This window comes from Drosophila kikkawai, chromosome 2L, assembly GCF_030179895.1.
Source record: "Drosophila kikkawai strain 14028-0561.14 chromosome 2L, DkikHiC1v2, whole genome shotgun sequence".
In the NCBI taxonomy this organism is placed as follows: domain Eukaryota; kingdom Metazoa; phylum Arthropoda; class Insecta; order Diptera; family Drosophilidae; genus Drosophila; species Drosophila kikkawai.
This window is the reverse complement of record NC_091728.1, coordinates 5,175,656-5,189,570: the sequence shown is the minus strand read 5'-3', so window position 1 is coordinate 5,189,570 and position 13,915 is coordinate 5,175,656. Positions and strand designations below refer to the sequence as shown.

The 13,915-nt window shown below is 41.0% G+C and overlaps 1 protein-coding gene across 2 annotated transcripts; it reads left to right on the top strand.

Annotated features, from left to right (window-relative positions):
• Window positions 1–3,911: 3,911 nt before the first annotated feature.
• Nha1 (Na[+]/H[+] hydrogen antiporter 1) lies at window positions 3,912–13,791 on the top strand. Of its 2 annotated transcripts, none has more exons than XM_017168598.2 (6): window positions 3,912–4,147; window positions 10,205–10,513; window positions 10,735–10,846; window positions 11,824–12,078; window positions 12,152–12,324; window positions 12,389–13,791. In XM_017168598.2, the coding sequence occupies exons 2-6, from the start codon at window positions 10,217–10,219 to the stop codon at window positions 13,667–13,669; spliced, it is 2,118 nt and encodes a 705-aa protein (XP_017024087.1). In that variant the 5' UTR covers window positions 3,912–4,147; window positions 10,205–10,216; the 3' UTR covers window positions 13,670–13,791. The 2 variants fall into 2 exon arrangements, with proteins under 2 accessions (XP_017024087.1, XP_017024086.1); XM_017168597.2 differs by lacking the exon at window positions 3,912–4,147 and adding an exon at window positions 10,001–10,119.
• The last annotated feature ends 124 nt before the right edge of the window (window positions 13,792–13,915 follow it).

The window sequence follows — 13,915 nt, the reverse complement described above, 5'->3', positions numbered from 1 at the left end:
CGTATTTCGTATTTGGCGCAAGCTCAGTTTATTGTTGCCATTCGTTATTATTATTGTTGTAGCGTGCTTGCTGCTGTTGTTGCCATTGTTGTTGCCGTGCTGGCATTTTTTGGTCCTTGTTGCGCTCAGCAAGTGAGAAAAGCCACAGGAAAAGCCGAGCATCGGCATCGGCATCCTCATCGGCAGCATCCGCACGAGTCCGTCATCGCGGCCGTTCTTCGGTTTCCTTTTTTCCGCCTCGCTCTCGTTTCAACGTGACTCGGGGGCGGAACGGCAGAGGTCGGGTTAAGACTTAGGATGTTTGAATATTGACTTTACTTAGTTTCGACATTTAAGAAGAGATATTAAAATACAGTTTAATTTAATATAATAATGTAAGATGTAAAAGAAAAGAATGTTTAAATTACACTTAATTGCCGATTTAAAAACAGTTGATAGTAGCCCCAGAAGTATGCTACAAAACTAATTCCTTAAGAAAAAATAAATTTACAAATTTAAATCTTGTTTTTTTATTATTTATTTTAGAAATGTACACATTTTTATATACTGAATTTTCTTGTAAATAACTTTTGAAAGCCCTGATTTCTACCGATGCGCCCCTGTTTCAACTTTCAGTGGCACTCTCTAGTATTGTTTTTGTATTGCTGGGCTGTGTTCCACTTTACACTAGCATACCGGTACCTATGCTCGTACCTTATATTGCATATATACGTACGTACAAAAGGATATACATTTACACATATAGACTATTTTTTTCGCATACTTTCACGGCTGACTGGTGTTTTGTTGGGCATTGTTGTTATTGTGATTGTCGTTCCAAACACTTGGAGAACCCCTTTTCATATGTTGACAGTGGGAGCTGAAGGTGTTGTTGGGATAGCCGGTACTCGAAGAGTATGCCAGATCCTATAGGATATATACCTGATCCAAATAAGTGTAAGAAAAAGGAGTTTTTTAAGCAGAACTGAAGATCACATCTCCTCCAAGTTATTGTAACTATGATCTTCACAGTCCCAAAGTGGCTTAAACGATCATAAAATTTTGAGTTTCCTTCTTTAATTCTTAAAACTAATCATTTTAGTTGTTAAGATTAATATAACTATAATTTTTCATTAAAGAAAAACATTTATCTTCTAATCTTCTTGTCTTTTTATTATGTATATGAAAAAAAAAGATCAAAATGGCCGGTATTTTTCAGTCGGTAAACTCCACTACATCATTCTAACTTTTTGTTCTTATGCTTCAAGGATGAAGGTATCCTCGATTGTACCTGGGTCGTGTGCTTTGGGTCCGCTCTTGTTGTGGGTCGCCATCGTTGCGGGCTGAGCTCTTTGCCTTGTTTTTCCACGGGCGACTGTCTGAAGTGCAAATTTGCTTTAATTATTCCACGGCAACAACGGCAGCATTTGCAGCGGGCTTGTGACTCAAATTCAGACACTAGCCTCGAGACCCTCAAGCAGCAGCCTCCTCTCACACATGTACACACAGCCTTCCGCAAGAGTGGACCTGTTTTGATATTTAAAGATCCTTAAGACTAAGCTTACTTCACTGATAAAGATATAAAAAAAACAACAAAAAATAAAGTACTGGCATTTTTCAATTTTTTAAAGAACATTTTTATATTTTATAAGGGATACTGCTCAAGATATGTATTAACCCATCTAGGGTTCGGTTGAGAACTCTATAATCTTGACTTTGTATTATTTGAAATACAAAAACAGGAAACCATGACAGAATTATACACAGAAAACTGTTCAGAGATGTTTAATAAAATCATAAAAATGAAATTGTATAATTTATTTTTTTGCAAGAATTATAATTAAGGTTCACCCTAATGGCCGCATCTCAGTGGGTGACATCGGCAACGACAACAAGTTTACTTATGCACCTCCCCGTGCGGCGGAGGACTTAACGCCCCCGCAGGCGGCAGTCACCGCGACATTGAGTGACACCGTGCAAGTGGATCGTCGCCGTTTCTTGCAGTGTACGCCCCAGACATGACACTAGCCGGGCTTCAGACCATTCAACCAGGCATCCGGACAGCCAGGCAGCCAGTCAACCCGGCACCCATCTATCTAACCAACCAACCGACCCACCGACCTGGCTCCTCTTGGGTGGCTTCGTCGCATTTGATGCTTGACATTGTTGGCAGTCGATATTGGTTGTAATTAGCTTTAATTGAAATTGCTCCATTCCCATCCGGCAGCTATCCCCTATACATACGTATATCAGTCCCGGCTGTGTGTGTATGTGTGGGCCGTGATTGGGGTTTTAATGGGGAAAATGTTTGTAATTTTGGCAAAGTTAATTTATGGAGACCCCAAACTAATCCCTGACCTCGCCACATTTTCAGTCGCCAGAGCAGTCGGTGCTCTGTCGCATTTTACGGTTGCCATTTGCCACTCAAATAATTAGAGAAGTTCCACGCCAAAAGTTTATACATTTTCTACCAATTTTGCGGATTGTTTGAATTCAATTGATTTCGGCCATTTGGTGAGCGAGGTGTAAATGGGTGTGAGTGGCAAAAACAATATGTAGATAGCATGTATAAGCTGCAAAATGGGTAAATATATTGCCGGAAATTAGATAAACAATTTTACAATAAATATTAAATGCCAAGAGTAAAATCAATTTTAATGGAATGCAGGCTGTAGATTGCTTTATGCGGGCAAAGTCAAATTTATTTAAATCTCTGGCGAATAAAAGCGGAAAAGCGTTGAGCAAATCTGTTTAAGTCCTCTTTTTTTCAGCAGATCCATTTAATTGTCACAATGTCTATAGCAGAAAACATCGTATTGTACTTGTTTTCGATAATTAGAAATTGTTTACCCAAGTGAATTGCAGTGGAAATCTTTGAAGAGTTTATGGACATAAACACGGTTTATGGCGCAGATATCAAATGGAATACGGCTTGCTGTCTGGTGGAAAAAAAAGTTCAGCAAGTACTTTTATCAGTTTTTGGATGTATCATGATTTGCCAGTAACGATTATAAAGAGCAAATATGCCGAAATCATCAATTTCGGTTTTATGCAAATGCTAAACAAATAAACAGACAACTTTATGCGCGCACTAATTCCCTAATTCCAAATGATTAATCTAAACAAACATTTGGGGAAGTATTTAGGTTTTAAGTGAGAGTATTATTGATAAAGTAAAATCAATTAGACCGTCAATTAACAGACCTGCTACCACTACCAAATCTCCCTTAAACTAGAGCAACTGATAGGGAAATATAATATAAATTTGCTGTTCGATTGGCCGGGCTATAAACCCATCAAATGCTTTCGATTTTCGATTGATTGAACGCCTCAAGACTGACTAATTAAAGGAAAACCGGGCGTAATCTCCAGTCATCAATCATATTTATTGCATACTTTTTCGTGCGATATATGGCTGTATAAATATTTTTGCAGGGCCTGGTGCGCAGAGTTATGGCATTGCATTCGCATTCGCCGTAGTAAATTCTGAAAGTACCGACCATTGCGATATATTGAATTTATAGCCCGATTGTCGTCGAGTGGCTTGGGAAACGACCAAGAAATTGTTTTGTTGACCGACCGGCTACAGGGGCTATATTACCAGAGATAGAGTGTAGAGTGTAGAGTGGCAAGAGCAGTATAACTGGCTTACAACTATTGGCTACCGATCGGCTTGATTTGCGCTCGATCCGAAGAGCTCGCTTTGGTGGGTGGATCGTGCAGGAAGATAAAGAAGTCTTGTGGCGGCGATATAACTTCGGGCTGCGCTTCGGGAAGAGCAGAGAGAGAGAGAACGACGCTACGGCGAGCAGCGAGAGAGGTTTAATTCTTCAATTAAATTCTTCCGATCGCGGTTACAGCGCCTGAGTGTGTGTGCCTATAAAACGCCTGCATTAATTTGCAGCGATTTAGTCGTGTTTTTAAGCAGGTTGCGGATCGTCTTCGCCTCCGCCTCCGCCTCCGCCTCTGTGTCGCGTCTGTGAATATGAAAGTAAAAGTCCCCTCAGAACGTCTTTTGTCTCCTAATTAATTGGCACTGCTCTCGCACTCTTCTGAGAAAACGTGAAACTAGAAACGGAGAAAAACGAACGGTGGTGATAGAGTGTGCCTGAAGATTCAAGACATCAACGAAAGTTGTCTAATTTCCTGCCCGCCGTGTGAATACAAAGTAGGTTTCGCCTCCCGAGAACCCGATTTGCACACATCTTCTCCCCCCTGAAAATCAACCCCATACAGCCCAGTCGGAAATATAATAAAGTAAATACTTTAGATACTTCACATTTCTGTCTGTACGTGTTTTTCGGGAGACATGAGTTGACCAATTAAATGCGAAAATCGCCGCAAGTGCAAATGCAAATTACACTTATGATTGAGGCGCTTGCTTTGACTTTGTGGCGTTATTAATTTAGCTCATACATTTCACTTTATCAACCTTCTGCTTCTCATTTGCATATTGGCCGAAATTAATGGCCAGTGAATGATTTCTTAATGAACTCGAAATGAATGCATAAGAATATTTTATTATACGAGGAAAATCAATTTGCAGTGCTACCAATTTTAATCATAATTTTAAATGTTATTCATCGAACTTCTCAAGCGGGTCAAGCAATTAATGTAAGCCGCGAACGGGTTCCGAAACGTATATATTTTATTTAATTATTGATGTGTATATAAATCGTTTAAGTTTATTGATTCTGAAAGCAATTCCTTATTAAACAAAGCTGTGAATAGCCAAAAACCTTCATAGGTCGCGACATAAAACTGTTTCAATCTTACCAAAGATAGCGTAAACTAAGACATGGTAAGCCGTGCATTTTTTATCAAAACATGCCGCTTGACGAAAAAGTACTTAATAGTATCATAAAGCATGACACTGTGAAGAGGATCCATCCTAAACAAAGACTTGTACATCAGCCAAGCTCGTCATCTGAGATAAACAGAGGAAGTTTCTTACCCGGAGACTCCAGTGATAAGGCGGCCCTACTAAATGTAAGGTAGATACATGCATAATTAAAAACGAAACCCATACGAATCTTATCGTGTGCCTCGGAAAATTGGGCCAATAAACACTTACTACAATTAGCAGTTGTCAACGCGGCTAATGACGAAGCGAAAGCCAGACAGAACGAGTGTGGAATGAAGTGAAGTGGATCCGACAGTGGATTACAGATATTGATAATGTTTTTAATAAACAATTCCCGCAATTGAGGGAGATAAAACCTTCCCCAGAAACGACCTGAGGAGGGATCGGAATCCCAAAACAAATCGAAAACGAAAGCGTAATCGAAATGGAAAATAACATTCATGGCTGATTGATATTCAAGTGGAGTGGGTCCGTTAATGAAACACTCGTAAGTGGAGTAATCACACATATTTCGCGATCCGATCGCAATTGACTGTGCATTCAGTATTTGGAATCAATCACAATTCACACTTGGTCACACGGTAGTAGGGCAATATAGCCAATTAACTCATCCGGTGGATCGATAAGGGGTTATATAGCTTTATCCCCCTTCTCTAGCCGCTTATCAGCCTTCGATTTTTATGATCGGCTCGGTCAAGTGTGCAGTGGATTTTTATTTTCCTTGTTGTCGATTTCGGTCGGTTTTATGGCTAAATCTTTTTCGGTATAGCGCCCTTTCCTATCGGCCGCCTTGTTGGCCAGATAAGCCGCGAACAAGGATTTCATGCATGCTGCTGCGATCAATCATTGAAAAGTCTTTTATATTGTTATAAATTAATGCAAATATACGACTTGAGATAACTTTTGTGAAAGCCTGGCCGCTCTGGCTCCAAAGAAATCCACCGCCATAAAAGACTCAGCCAAGTTCTATTTGGAGAATTCTCTTTAATTTTTAGTAAAGTGGTGGTGCTTTCAATTGATCAATTGAATCGGCAGTGAAGAGTTGAACTCCTTTGACGTCATACTGAAGTTAAATAGTCAAGCAATAAACTCCGCTTTATTAATATTTAATCAGAGTTTCCCAAAGGAGACGTTTCCGACCCTATAAAGTATATATATTCTTGATCAGCATCAACAGGGGAATCTTTCTAGATATGTCAGGAAGAAATCGATTTTTTGGCAATTTTTGCAACATTTTATAAGGGGTTACATCATTAACATTTTTGATCTTGATAAAAAATTGAATTTTCTACATTTTTAAATGAAGTATGCTGATTTATTAACTGTAGAAAATCTTGCACAGAACAGTTTTCCGATTTAAAATTAATGTTCTTTTGGACGAGTTATGATATTTTTAATTTAAAAAAAAAATCAAGAAATTTTTAATATAAAAAATCCGATTTTATAATACAAAATAATATTTTTTTAAGTCAAGGAATCATTTCCGACCCCATAAACCATATATATTCTTGATCAGCACTAACATGCGAATCTTTCTAGATATGTCCGGAGGAAATCGATTTTTTGGCCATTTTTGCAAAATTTTATCATTAAAATTAGCAAAAATAGCCAAAAATTTTGATTTCTTAAAATTTTAAATTTGGTATGCAGTTTTTTTAAATTAATAATAACTAACACAAAACTGCTTTCTGAATCGAAATTAATGCATTTTTGGCTTAGTTATGATATATTTTTTTCATTGTTACCTGCAAGGGTATACAAACTTTGGCTAGCCAATGTTAGCTTTCTTTCTTGTTATAATTAAAAAATTTTAATTAATTTTATATAAAGGAAAAAATGAAATGGTTCTAAAAAACTTTTTCCTGACAAAGCAAAGGTCGCTTAGTGAAAGCCAACTTACACTCTAGTAAAAATTTTCTTATCAGTTTTCATTAAAGAAGTTTTATTGACATAGCTGGAATTCCCTATATTCTATAAGGGTTTGAGTGAGATTAGCCCCTTGTGACGATGAATTCTAGCATTCCATAGAAGTAACTAATGAAAATTTCCCTCCATTTGAATTTCGAGTGAATCGATCTCAAAATTTACACGCTTCCTGCGCTCAAGTGCCTGGGGGGGATTAATTGTGTAACAATGCGAAACTTATTATCTGCCTTGATTATCTACTATACTGAATACACTATAGTCTATAGTCTAGTAGACAACGCTCATTCAGAGCACGCGATTAGATTAACACAATGGCAATAAGGCAAAGGCGGAGCCAATCGAAGCACATAGAAGCGTTTGTCGTCTGGCAGGGCTTGGTAATGGATAACGTCAGCGTCACCGGCGGCTAAACTTGGCCACATTCAAACGACAAAACACAGAAGTACCCATCGGACACCTTCGCAATTTCAAAATCGGTGTAAAATGTAAATGCTTTTGGCCCAATTCGGCTCCCTCTGCGTTTGGCCATTGTGCAATGGGGCTTGAAGCGCTCGAAGAAGAAAAACCTTTTGGGCAAAAAACGAAAACGGCTTGGCGACGTTCGTGATAAGTAATCCGGGGCCCTGACCAGTCCGTCTCTGTCTCCGCTCCGCCACTCTCCAGCTGGCCAACGCACCCGCTCTGGCCAACTGACCCAAGCTAACTAACTACAGCGAATTTGCTTGAGCTCCGGCCAATTCGATCAGGCAAACATGTCACGTAGAATCATTCCTTGTCGTTGTTCGCTCGTTGGCAATGCAAAATGCCTTTCGGAGTAGGTGTAAGCTGTGGGGGACAGCAGGCTGGGCGGGAGTGGGCAACCTCCAGCAAGGTCAGAGAGCGGCAAAACTGATGGTAACAAAGCTGAATGCAAAAATAGCCCAGCATCGTTCAAAGGAAATCTCAAAAAAAGGTACAGGGAAACAGCAATTAGCAGAATGCCTTCTCGGAAGGATGTCGTCTTCCTGGGTTTTTTATATTTTTGTAATCCATTAACATCCTTCAAAGGGTTATAAACAATAAACATTTCTGGGACATTGGATAAGTTAGCATATCCTTTTCGTTGCATACCTTCTGGCGGACCAAAACAATTACAAAAACAAAATATTTAACGCTTCTTATAGTTTGAAAAGTCACATTGTTTCAATATAAAAACCTTTAACACACAATAATTCTGAAAGTACTAATTGGCAAAGACAATTTCCCTAGTAAAGGATTTTCCTGTATAACATATACAAAGATATCTAAGATTAGTTAGTCGGTTTTGTGTGCACTTAAGGTTATACGTCTAGATAGATATTTTGCTATAATGCCTAAGACATTAACAGATGACACACGAATGCTAATTAAGCCCCTTTGTTCGCATGATAGCACGTGACGATGATACGCCGATGATGATGATGACTGAAAGTTTGTCAACTTGTCGCAGTCTGAGACCAGACACGCGTCAATTAGAGCCCCGAGCCCCCGAAAAAATATGGGGAAAAACTCGCTGCTCTCAACTTTTCAGGCATCGCTTCGAATTAAGATTGAGATGGAGCAGGAAAGCCTGCAGCACTCACCGTCCTGAGCTGGGGTGACTGTCCAACATAAATATTGTCTAAAACAATTTTTTCGCGGCAAATTACTCATATCAATAGCAGACTTGTGTTGAATCGGCGCTAATTAGAGGTGAAAATTGAAAACATTGAGCGTGGCCGGCCAATTATGCAGTTGTGATTGCAAATAGACTCTTCTTCACTCACTCCCTCCTGATATCAATGGCTGCTGTCAGCCCCTTTTCCACATTTAAGTCTATATTTAGGGCTCTAATCAGAGCGTGAATAAAGTCAACGAGTTGCACAGTTGCACATTGTTTAATGGCGGGGTAATTGAAAGGTTCGAAGTCAGTGTACTTGAGGAAATAAATAGATACCCCTATTTATTCGGGGTTTCGGGTTTCTTAACCCCCAAAAAAAGGGGTAGGGTGACCATAAAAATCACATTAAATCAATTTGCTCGCATTTCAGTGGGACTTGTCACCTGCTGTTTGCTACCAGCTTTTGTGTGAACCATAAATTAGCGAATTGTATAACGAAACTTTAGAAAAAACAATTTTAAATCAACATTTTGCCAGGCAACCAACATACGCCTGTGGCTTTGTTTGATTTCAGCTAACGAACCGCATGACTTGATGTCACATTTTGTTCTCCCCGCCGCAGAATCGAATCAAAAAAAAAAAAAAAAACACCACACGAAAACAACGGAAAGACCCGAAAAACAAATAATCGCCAAATGTATGAAATAATCAATTCAGCCTCATTATTTCGAGACGTCTCGACGCGCCGGTGGATAATTAAAGGGGAGAAAAAAGGCGTAAAATTAAACCAAGCTCACGTGAATTTGTTTAGATAAAACGCGTCATAATTGAACGCCAAACAAATGGGTAAAAAACTTCTTGGTCATCAAAGCGAGAACCGCCAGGTTTTTACATATTCATAGGATATACTTACTCGTTTATATCTATGTCGCGTAGCTCTTTCACGCTGGGTGATATAATTAAAGCTAATTGCCGTTAATTTTTATTGAGGTTTTTAGTATTTTTTTTTTTACAATATTTATTTAATATTTACGTTACTCTTTAACGTTTTCACAACTTCACAAATGTGCAGTGCGAGAAAATACCCGTAGCAAATTTATTGTGTGAAGTAAATCAATTAAAATAATTTATGGCTGTAGAAGAATTCCAGGAATTGGGAATTTTGAAATAAACATGTTGGTATTGAATTGATATTTTAGGATTTAAATTTACAAACACAAATTTGTAAGTCCTTTTTCCTTAATTCTTTTACCCAGTTTTCATGTCCTGATTAGTGTTCTAGTTTCTTTCAAAAATTAATACAAATTTTAAAGTTAAGGCTATTAACCCGTTCATTTTCTGCATATCTTAACGCTTATAGAATTAGTTTATAAATATCTTTTAATATTTCTGAATTGCCTTGTAAAGTAATTGTTCCGAAAACAAGATGTGCAATTATCACTGTGAGCTTTTGATCATCAAACTATCTAAATTCCTTGCTCCAATACCCAACAGTTGGCCTTTTCAATTAGCACCCTACCTTTTCGCTCAGTGTATTCATATAGCAGGTGTCTGTTAGTGTCTGTACGGTCCTACACAGGTGTGCGTGTGCCCCTGCAGCTGTTGGATTCCCACAGCGTGGTAATGAATTTATTTCATTGCTAAACGTCGAACGAGATAGTTGTAAAAAGTCGCGTATCGGGCCGTAATATTTTTATACCTTCGATTCGGAACGCTGTCTCTGATGTTTAGTGTAAGCCTCCCCTCCTAAATCCGACCATTAAGCCACCGTACATGGCGCCCAGATCACTGATCATAAATCTCGTACGTTTCGACAGAGCCACAAGACGATGACGGCCACGGGAGAGCCTGGCAATCGGGAGGATTCTTCCACCGGTGCTCCGGCTACCAATACAAATACGCCGACGACCATCGTTACGCCTCCGTCCCCGAATCCTGTGCCCAGCGATCTACCCATGCCCAACTCCAATGGCAGTGGCAACCACAAGAGCACTATCGTCATCGAGAGCCAGCCCAAGCGGCGGGTCAGCATTATTTCGGATCCGCCAGCTATCGGCGGCAGTGGCCCCGGTTCTGGATACGATAATCCCGCTTATGAGCAAAACCCGAGACGTAAAATTTCACAGGTGAGTGGCGGCGTAGCGAATCGGTAGAGCGATTGCGATTGCGATCATTTCGCTTGATGGGGCATCGTAAAATAGGATTTTCGCGTGCGGGACATGCAATCTCCTAATGAAAATATATATACGTATATGTATATGGAACGAGCTTTGATTATTGGCTGAGTTACGCGTGAAGATAAGAGTATACCAGGCTAAAATAACTTCAAATCCTATTCTTGCCGCAGACCTCCACACACTCGCACAGCGATATTGGACCGGCGCGAAGGAAGAGCATTCTGAAGGACTCTGCGCCCCCACATGACTACGATAGTGACCGGGCCTCCACGCATAGTTACGGTGAGTTCTTAAGAAAATATATATATAGAAATACGGTATGCCAAAATATCTTTAGAAAAACTTATATTATCAAAAAAGTTTGATCTAGGAAATGCAATATTTCAGGGTCAGTTTGGTCTGTAGAATATTATAACTTAGAAAATATTTTGACCGTTCTTATGAGTTTTACTACCAAATATAGTTTATCATCTAAATAAAATAGTTCTTAACCCGTTCGTGGCGCACTTTGTAAACTCTCTACTAAGTCTAGATAATTTGCACGTGCATTGAATTCTTTCACAAACATTACGTGCAAAAATGACGTTTAAGAACAGTATGTGAGTACTTTTAGTAACAGTCTGGGATTTATTAAAGTAAGGAAAGTGAAAAGTTCAAAAGAGTATCAGTTATTAAGTACACATAAAATAAGTAATACATATTTCAATATTGGACATTCAAGCCTGTTTTTCAAGGGAAAAAATTATTATAAACCAACTTAAAAGGTGAGATCGCTGAGATCGTTACAATTTCTTTAACGTTTTAAAGTTTATTTTTTTAATTTAATTAAAGATCCAAGAAACTGAAATCCTTGAAAGTTCTTACGTTTCCTCTCTGCGACCTTAGAAACTAGTCTCCCATTTCATCGCAGACTTGATGTGGCTTGAGTAATGCAAAATCAACGCCTGTTTGATCAGTGGCCGTTCGTTCCGTCTATTTCTGCGTCCACTTCATATTCCGATTGACATTACCAATTAGCGGGCCGGGGGAAGTTGGGTCTAATAATTTCCAATATTATTGCGTAGGTCTGGCCTTTGACGTATGTATGCATTCCAGCTTGTTCTCCCCGGCGATATTAGGACTGTATTTATCACCTAATTAGAGGTCCATGATGACTGACGAGATAATTTCCTTGGCGATAAACAACCCTCGGAGAACTGGGTTTTCTGTGTTCATTCATTCATTTATTGACTGGCAATATCTTTTTATTGAAATTTCAGAAAACTATCGACAGAATGCTCTGGACGTGCTCAATGCCAAGTACAATGGCCACCAGATGGGGCACACTTCGCTGGGGGACAGTAATGGCGGGGCCAACTATGTCGAGGAGTCATGGATGTATACATTCTGCCTTAAGTGCCGCGGCGAGGAGCCTTCGTCATCTTGGGAGCCGCCATTCTGGCAGAAGATCTTCCCCTACCCGCTGTGCCCCACTTTCAGGACCGTCTCTCGGCTGATTTCCATAATTTTGATCGGTAAATATTTAATCTGAATACATATTCTTTAATTAAACTTAAGAATATTAATGAAACTGTTACCATTCCTTAGGTGTCCTCATTTGGGTTACGGCCTTCGTGATCATTGGTGACTCGGCAGCCCCTGGAGGGCAGCTGTTTGGCCTGGTCGTACTTACTGTGGCCGCCAACTTTGGCGGGTACCTGATATCACTGACTACATTGCCGCGACTGATCGGCATGCTCATGGTGGGCATACTCTTCCAGGTAAACGTCTTACACTTTCCTGAGGTAAACACATTTAATTACATGTTTATTTGCCTTTTCACAGAACGTGGGCTGGGCGAATCTCGATGGCGACTTCTCCAAGGTTACGGCCCACTTGCGTAAGTTTGCGCTTACCATAATCCTGACTCGAGCTGGCCTCGAGATGGAGCCGGAGGCCTTCAAGAAGGTGTACAAGACGATCCTGAAGTTGGGCATCATTCCCTGGTGCGTGGAGGCGGCTGTGATGGCCGTGATGTCGCATTTCCTACTCGATCTTCCCTGGATCTGGGCCTTTCTGCTGGGCTCCATCATTGCAGCGGTGTCACCAGCAGTTGTGGTGCCCTGCCTGTTCCGTCTGCGGACCAAGGGCTATGGCGTGGCCAAGGGTATTCCCACACTTGTGGTGGCCGTGGCCGGAGTCGATGACGCCCTGTCAGTGGCCATTTTCGGTATAATCAGCACGGTGATGTTCTCCGACAAGGGTCTGGCCTACCAAATCGCCCAGGCTCCGGTGTGTATTATCGGCGGACTGGGCTTTGGCGTCATCTGGGGATCGCTGGCTCGCATTTTCCCGGAGAAGGGCGACGCCTTTGTGGTCCCTCTGCGAACGCTGCTGCTCTTTACCGGCGGCCTGATGGCCATCTATGGCAGCGAGGAGTTGGGCTTCGAAGGCGCCGGACCTCTGGCTGTCGTCTTCTCGGCCTTTGTTTCGAACCTGTTTTGGTGCAAAGACGGCTGGAACGTGGAGGATAATCCGGTGTCCACCGCTTTCGAGGTTTTCTGGATGATCTTCGAGCCGATCCTGTTCGGCCTCACCGGAGCCACCATCAAGATCCGCGAGCTGGACTCGCACACAGTGTCGATCGGAGCGGCCTGTATCTTCACGGGCTCCATCCTGCGCATCTTAACCACGGCGGGCATTGCGTTCGGCGATCGCCTAAACACCAAGGAGAAGTTCTTTGTCGGACTTTCGTGGATGGCGAAGGCCACCGTGCAGGCGGCACTTGGTCCGGTGGCTCTCAAGCATCTGGACGAGAACTCTACGGATGATGAGCGCAACTGGGCAAATATTGTGCAGACAATTTGCGTCTTCAGCATTGTGCTGACCGCTCCTTTGGGTGCTATCCTGATCTCCGTGACGGGCACGAAGTTGCTGACCAAGACGAAGCAGCCGCAGGATCTCAGCGGCTGGCGACGTAGCCATCGCCCGTCCATCCGAGACATCAGTATCATTGACGAGGAGGAGGAGCGCGAGGATCCCGAGATTCCAGAGGACAAGGAGACGCACGACAATACGCTCAACAACGCCCACATCCCTACCATTTCCTACACCTACAATACATAGGCGAATTGCACATTGCTCGACTTCAGGCGGGGCCAAGAATAATGTTGATTGTTGTTAAGAAAATGTACATTAGCTTAAGCGGACTTTGCATTCCAAAATAAATGAGTAAGTTAATATTAAAACGGGAGTTCTTATTCTGATTTTGATGGTTTTTTTATAAAAGAAAATCTTTAAAAGAAGGGATTTAATAGGAGAATTATTTCAGAAATAAGTCTTAAGCACTCTTCAGGAAAATTAAAATAGAAA

Bases quoted from the DNA above. Each gene is read 5' to 3' on its own strand.
- Nha1 (XM_017168597.2), top strand. The intron at 10,847-11,823 runs GTGAGTTCTTAA...TTGAAATTTCAG, and splicing joins GGCCTCCACGCATAGTTACG to AAAACTATCGACAGAATGCT. The intron at 12,325-12,388 runs GTAAACGTCTTA...GCCTTTTCACAG, and splicing joins TGGTGGGCATACTCTTCCAG to AACGTGGGCTGGGCGAATCT.